The sequence below is a fragment of the Musca autumnalis genome, unplaced genomic scaffold (genome assembly GCF_047663935.1).
Source record: "Musca autumnalis isolate F117 unplaced genomic scaffold, ASM4766393v1 scaffold_5, whole genome shotgun sequence".
Lineage (NCBI taxonomy): Eukaryota > Metazoa > Arthropoda > Insecta > Diptera > Muscidae > Musca > Musca autumnalis.
In genome coordinates, this window is record NW_027412088.1 from 60911493 (window position 1) to 60919304 (window position 7812).

At 35.7% G+C, this 7812-nt stretch overlaps 1 protein-coding gene across 1 annotated transcript; it reads left to right on the forward strand.

Moving 5' to 3' along the window:
- Positions 1 to 1046: 1046 nt before the first annotated feature.
- LOC141406844 (protein FAM136A-like) lies at positions 1047 to 1691 on the forward strand. Its single transcript, XM_073992955.1, has 2 exons — positions 1047 to 1382; positions 1442 to 1691. The coding sequence occupies exons 1-2, from the start codon at positions 1125 to 1127 to the stop codon at positions 1628 to 1630; spliced, it is 447 nt and encodes a 148-aa protein (XP_073849056.1). The 5' UTR covers positions 1047 to 1124; the 3' UTR covers positions 1631 to 1691.
- Positions 1692 to 7812: the final 6121 nt, after the last annotated feature.

The following is a 7812-nucleotide window of genomic DNA, read 5'->3' on the forward strand; positions in this document are numbered from 1 at the left end:
AAGTAAGACGAGAAGCTGAGTCAATTTGGATTATATTATAAGCAAACCCAAACGAAAAGCTGAACGTTTCATCACAGTGGAATGGTATCTGAACTTGTTATGGAACACGTTTCAACGAACAAGGCTGCATTTGGACTCTAGCGAATTGCATAGTAGTTTTATGGTTATAAAATACATTGAATGGTAATTAAAAGGATTCCAGGAAAAAACATAGCTAAGCTATGCTTGAGACAACAGGAAATCCCGAGGAGGTCTCGTTGTTGTTGTAGCAAAACTTAACAACTGCAGTGTATCGTACGGTCCCAAACCACAACTGTTGGGTATCGTATTATCAATTCAAGTCCAATACGTATTCAGTCTGCTGAATCGTCTGAATCATAATTAAGCTAAAACCACTCGTGTTTTCCTTGGCAGCTGGCATTCTTATATAGGAGGTGGTCTGCGAATACGGCATTCACACTGTATCTTTATACTCCCTGCACTACTACATCACTTTGAATGCAGCCTTCGATACTGCCTCATAATCTCGCTGATCTAGAGGTTCTCGTTTGTACCTTTACATTCTCACAGAAATAACACCCAAGGAAGTACTGGCTGTATCGATAACATCTTGTTGTGATGATACATTGATAAAATCTTCGCTTCACTGGTGTCATAAGAAGGCACCCTGTTGCAGTCCTCAGATGGTATTCAGCGCTAACATATACGGATCACTCTGCACCACATAGTTTGTTACAGACTGACTTATTGCTTCCTAAGAAACCAACAAGAGGTCTGGGGTATAATCAGTAATGAAAGGATCAAAGTCTGGCGCAGCCGACTAATACCATACACCACCATGATTTTTATATAATTTGGCGAAATTTTTTCTAGATCAAATTCCGCCAAACATTTTCCAAATTTCATCAAAATGTCTGTCCAATTTTGAATTTTGTGTTTGATGCGTCAAAAAAATGAAATCGGCCAAAAATACATATCGTCTGATATCAGCTTTATAATTCCTTTCTTTTTTATTTTCAATAATTCAATTCATTATCTTTATTTATTAATAAATCATTTTATTGTTTTTCATTTTTCAATATTCGCCACCAAAAACCACACAAAGGCACGGAGCAACCCTCACTATGAACAGTAATCATCGTAATCGCATTGACAAGGCCATTGTTGATCTGATTAATGATGTTTATAAAACACATTTGAGAAAAATGCAATCTGAAATGCATTTGTGTGCGGCGAATTGTTGTGATGATCTCTACCGTCAACCAAGTATGGATAATGTTCAGGGTTGTATTGAAGATTGTGCTGGACCGTTGTTAAGAGCTCAAGATTATATGCAACATGAACTGGGCCAGTTTCAAGGACGTCTACGTAATTGCCTTATGGTTTGTTGTAAGGGATTATTTGTGAAATACATTTGATTGGTTCTTCTTGTTTGTTGTAGCAATGTAATGATGATGTACGTGGTCGCATACCCAGCTCTACCCAGCCTTCGGATTTGACAACATATGCAAATCAGTTTGAACTTTGCACCGGCCAATGTGTGGACAAATACATTGGTCTAATACCGAAAATGATGAACACAATGAAATCTGTTTTGGAAAAGGGACCAAATATTATGGATCAAATGTAGTGAACAAGGATTAGGCATATCCAACATAGTTATGTATGTAAAATTGATGTGAAATTTGTTAAATGAAAATTGTACATACATATGTATTTAGGAAATTATGAATCCTGGCACCGATATTTTGGCTATTATTGTTCCAATACAAAGTTTCCAAATACATGCGATTCCGTTAAAGACACAATCAACCATAGTCTCCTATGAATGGAAAATTGAAAATACCAATAATGCCCTATTGAACAGAATTGAATTCACATACCTAATGACCAATTTAAACATTTATAAATGAATCTCCTAAATCTGCCCCGTTGCACCGTATCATAACCACAGTCTATAAACTTTCAAAATTAACCCCAATTTCGAGGATAAACTTAATTTGTCAACAATAAGCCAGAATATCAGAGACGAACAAACAAACAAAAAACTTTATTAAAATATTCATTTGTTGATTTTAACAGAACAAATTATACACAAAAGTTTATTTAGTCCCAATTTACATTAGGCGAGTTTACTTGCGGCAATTGTCAGTTTGATGGAGAGAGAGGTGAGGCATATGGTAACCCTTTGCCTCTCAGCCCCCTCTCTCACCTACAAACTGACAATTGCCGCAAGTAAACTCGCCTAATGTAAATTGGGACTTATTATTTGCAAAAATACAAATGAACAAACACCCGCACGCACGTACAATCACACACACCATTTTCGTATACAATGACATTTTTAAATCATCACATAAAAGATTCTGAATGCAAATAATATCACAGACACACGAGAGGGTTATAAACTTTTTAATGAGTCCTTGTACGCATGCAAGGATGATGATGATGATTGTGTTGTCGTTTCTATGTTTGTAGTACGAACAACATCAATGACATTATTGGAGGATCAATGACATTATGGGTACTCTCTTAATGGCTGCAATGGCAAATTTGTCTAAAAGCATACAATACCATAATGGTATTAATGGCTTCAGAAAACAAATAAAAAATCGTCCGGGCCAAACTTTTAATACCGCCAACTATAAAATATTCTGAACTAAAATGGAACAATTAGTTTTATTTCCTGACCACAATTTTATGTGGAGATATTTTATGACCACGGATACCCCAAATGCCTGAATGGGGTCAGAAAATGTATTTGAAAATGTTGTCAATCGGACAGTACATATGGGGTCTATATCAAAGTGTGGAAAGGACATAGGGTATGACTTGTTTACAGCCGCATATCCCTGTATCATATTTTGATGAACTTTTTCCTAAGAATAGATAAAATCTTAATTATAAGTTGATTCGACAAAAAAAAGCTCAGGCACAAAAAGCTTTCAAAGTTTTCATATATTGCCGGGCATACACTATGGGCATGCACGACAGCATTTGTAATAGTATTAGTAAATTTTGAAGTTTTTGTCGATGTATTTGGGAGTAGTTTTGGCAGGATTGAAATCAAAATAGTTTTGATTTTGTAAATGAACCCCTTTCAATCCGATGAATTTTGTTTATTTTCCAAGTAACCAACAAATAATTTTTGAAAACAACAAATATTATTTGTGAGGAAATTAAAAAAATTGGAAAACTTCAACCCAAAATCGAGTTCTGGAGGAAAATTCATCATTTTTGCAATATGGATTGAAGGAATGCCACACACTATTCAATCACACACGTACACAAGGGTTCATCGGTTGCTGTCCTGCATGCCCATAGTGTATGCCCGGCATTACATTTTATATTTTATAAAAGAGTTGAGTAATGATGACTCATTGACTGACTGATAACACTGCTCAACAAAATTGAAAATGTTGAATGTTTCAGACGAAGTTGCAGTTGTTTCTTGATGAAATCGGCGAGTTATTTTACTTTAAGCTATAATTACGTCATCGGGGGAAGTCATAGGATCTTCATATGGCAATGCGGATATGCTTAGGGTGTCTACTATAAAGTCCAGTATTCAAATATCTATATTAATAAAAGAGTAGAGTGACTGATTCACTGACTGACTGATTGATTCATCAACGCCCAGACGAAACGGCTGAAGCTAGAATCATGAAATTTTGGGTGAGGGTCACTCTTGGTCCGATGGTGACAGATAAGGCTTGGTTTTTGGAAATTCGAACTGGAAGGGTACTAAAAGTACTAAAAGGTACTAAATATGGTACCGTTTGTATTTGGCGAACCGGTAAAGCTAGAACTTTGAAATTTGGAATGAAGGTCACTGATGGAGAGTTAGAAAGGTGTACCAAAGGGTTTTTAGAAATTCGAACTATAAGTGTACGAAAAGTACTAAAGTGTACTAAATTTGGTGCCAATTCGTACTTTGCGAACGGATAAAGGTTATAGGTTGAAATTTGGTGTGAGAATCAAGGTTAAAAGGTACGGTTGACATAAGGAGGTGGTTTAGGAAAAGTGTACACATGTGTACGAAAAGTACTAAATGGTACTAAATTTGGTACAATTATGATTTGTGCGAACGGATAGAGCTGGAATCCTGAAATTTTGAATTAAGGCTACTGTTGGAGAGTAGAATGGACGTAGTTTTGAAAATTCGTACTTATGGGTGCGAAAAGTACTAAATGGTACTAAATTTGGTACCCTTATGATTTGGGCGAACGGATAGAGTTGGAATCCTGAAATTTTGAACTAAGGTTACTGTTGCAGAGTAAAATGGAAGTAGTTTTGAACATTCGTACTTATGGGTACGAAAAGTACTAAAGGGTACTAAATTTGGTACAATTTGGATAAAGGTTGAACGGATAGAGCTGGAATCCTGAAATTTTGAATTAAGGCTACTGTTGGAGAGTAGAATGGACGTAGTTTTGAAAATTCGTACTTATGGGTGCGAAAAGTACTAAATGGTACTAAATTTGGTACCCTTATGATTTGGGCGAACGGATAGAGTTGGAATCCTGAAATTTTGAACTAAGGTTACTGTTGGAGAGTAAAATGGAAGTAGTTTTGAACATTGGCCGGCATATGAGCTGTTTTGAAAAAAAATTGGAGTCACTTTATGAACATACATATATGGCTCAAAAAAAGCTTTAAAACCATACGACATAACCAAAATTACATAAGCTTCTGTTTCTTACCAATTTTATCGCCATATCATATGTATATATAATTCTATATCATACGTAACTCCATATATCATATAAATTGAAAGTGGTTTGTCCGTGATCTTTTTTATATATAAATGGAATAAAAGTTATTTTAGTTATTAGTAGTAATATAAAACAAATATAATAGCTTTTTCGAGAATTTTTTTTTCCATTTCACAGGATTTTCCAAAAAATCATTTTTTTCAAAGTGGTTTGTGCGTGACCTTTTTTAATAATTAAATGTAATGAATGTTATGTTTGGCATTAATAGGCAAAAGTTCATTCATTCTCTCTACAGGAAATCATTTTTGAGAAAAAAGGTCAAAAAGTCATAACCCTAGTGGACATATCGCTCATTTACTCAAAGAGTGGCATAACTCACTTCTACACATTCGACATCCACTTTATCTTGTGTCAAATTTTCGTGATTATATCTCTAAATCTCAACGAGTTACAGCTCATTTACTACGAGTTCGGTATAATTCAACAAAAACAGTTTTTAAATTTATGAAGCACTAAAACACTTCAATTCATGCTTGATCTATAAAGTCCTCAAAAATGCCCAAAATCGGAGATATCGTTATATGGGGTACCAAAACATTGACCTACATATGTATGTTCAAAATTTTTTGTGGAGAAGTTTTCTGACCACTAGGAACCTACAATGTCAAATTACGAAAATTGGGAGGTACCGTTATATATAAATTTCTAAGTCGATATAACCATGTCCGTCTTTATGTCTGTTGAAATCAAGATACAAATCGCAATTTTTAAGATAGAGCTATGTAATTTGGCATAGAAGTTTCAATTACTCCTACGATGTTTGGAATTGAAAATGGGCTATATCGGTCCACGTTTTGATACAGCCCCCATATAACGGTACCTCCCGATTTTCGGTATTTTAAAGGTTTTAGCCTCATTATCAGACCGAAATGGCTTAAATTTGGTATAGAGTATTCGTTGGGGGTATACAACTTCCAACCTGAAAATTTTCGGTATAGGTCCACGCCATCACTTAAACCCCCTAGAACGGTAGATTTTCGGTATTTTGAAGGCTGTGTCCTCAATATACCAACTTAATGGCTGAAATTTACTGTTTAATCTTCGTTGGGGGTATAAAACATTTCGACAGAAATTTACAGGTATAGGTCCACGTCTTCATATAGCCCCCATAGAGCGGTACCTCCCGATTTTCGGAATTTTAAAGGTTTTTGCTTCATGATCAGACCGAAATGGCTTAAATTTGGTATAGAGTATTCGTTGGAGGTCTAAAACTTTCAACCTGAAAGTTTTCGGTATAGGTCCACGCCCTCACTTACCCCCAGTTTTTGTAACTTATTTTTGTTCGTTCGTTTATATTCGTAATAATTTAGGCATTCATAGCTCAGCCCCCAGATGACATACACATCTAATTTTTCGTATACCCGTTCCATATATCGTTAAGGATTCCTCATTTAAAAATCAGCGCACTACATTTGCGCTAAAACGAGTAAATCGTTCTACAAAATTTGACAATTCGTGTGAGAAGAATAAAATTTTTTACAAAAACTGGGGGTTAATCCCCATAGAACCAAGGTAAATTTATAGAAGGTATGTGCATGAATTACAACAACTAACAAATTTACAAAAACAACATTGTTGGTATTGAAAATTAATTGTCAAAGAAAATATTGAATAATAGGGTAGTTCCAAAAATGTTCTCTGAAAAAACATAAATACATTTAGAAAATCCTCCAAAGTAGAACAAATTTGAATGACAATGTAAATATAAAGCTCTCAGAACTGTCGTAGGTCATCTTTAATACACGTTGAGGAAGAAAAACAGTTGCTCTGTTCCAGAACCTGCAGGAAGCTACTATTTTTTACTACGATAACAGTTTTTCCTTTATGTTATCGGAAAAAATAGTAAAAATTAGTAGATTCTTGCAGTTCTGGAACAGACCAAGTATTTTATGGTAGCAAATTTCGAAGTTTCAAGTTTCATGAGTAGACCCTATTACATTTTGAAAACTAAATTTACAAAAAAGTAAGAATACAGCTGATTGTCACTTCTACCTTGCATAAATATGCCTTGCATAGAACGGTAGATTTTCGGTATTTTGAAGTTTATGTCCCCAATATCCCACCTAAATGGCTGAAATTTGCTGTTTAGTCTTCGTTGGGGGTATAAAACTTTCCACCTGAAATTTGTCGTTATAGGCACACGCCTTCATATAGCCTCCATAGGAGCGTACCTCCCGATTTTCGATATTTTTAATGTTGTCGGTATAGACCCACGTCTCCATATATCCCCATAATAAAGGCATCCTGCTCTTTCACGTTCTTTCTTGTTTTTGGTGTAGAAGTTTTTCGACCACCGAGAACTCCAAATGCCGAATTTCAGCTGGTTCGGTTACATATTTTAGCTAAAATCCTGAAATACCGAAAATCGGGAGGTACCGTTATGTGGGAGGTTTCCAAAACATGGACCTATGTTGAGAATTTTTGGTAAAGAACCTCAAATGTCAAATTGCAGATAGTTCGGCCACCAAATGTTTGCTAAACTCCTCAAACATACATAAAATCGGGAGGTACCGTTATATGGTGGCTATACCAAAACATGGACATATGTTGACAATTTTTGGTGGAGAAGTTTTTCGACCACTGGGAACCTCAAATGCCAAATTACAGATAGTTCATACAAACATTGTAGCTAAAATCCTCAAAATACCGAAAATCGAGAGGTACTATTTACGCTATATGAGAGTTATACTAAAATATGGTGTAGAAGTTTATCGAACACGGGGAACTTCTCTACAAGTAGTGTTGTAAGACACGCTGTTCGGACTCTGCGATAAAAAGTAGGTCCTATATCAATAATCCCAATAGTAATCGGTGTGCAGAAAGAAGTCTCTGTTGGCCCTTCGGGGATGTTGCGGAAACATATGTATGTATGGTGTTCTAATTCTGACCACAAACTACATCAAGTTATTGTGTGGAACGTTTGTTGGTTTTAGACCAATTCGTGGTGAACCAAATTGATAGCACGATACCCAGCACATGTCCTGCATGTTGTTTGTGACTGCGCGTCTCTTGATTCTTTATGGTGGAGCCAGCATCG

Excerpts from the sequence above, each read along its gene's own strand:
- LOC141406844 (XM_073992955.1), top strand. The coding sequence starts at position 1,125 with ATGAACAGTAATCATCGTAATCGCATTGACAAGGCCATTGTTGATCTG. Across the intron at positions 1,383-1,441 it reads GTCTACGTAATTGCCTTATG|CAATGTAATGATGATGTACG; the intron begins GTTTGTTGTAAG and ends TGTTTGTTGTAG.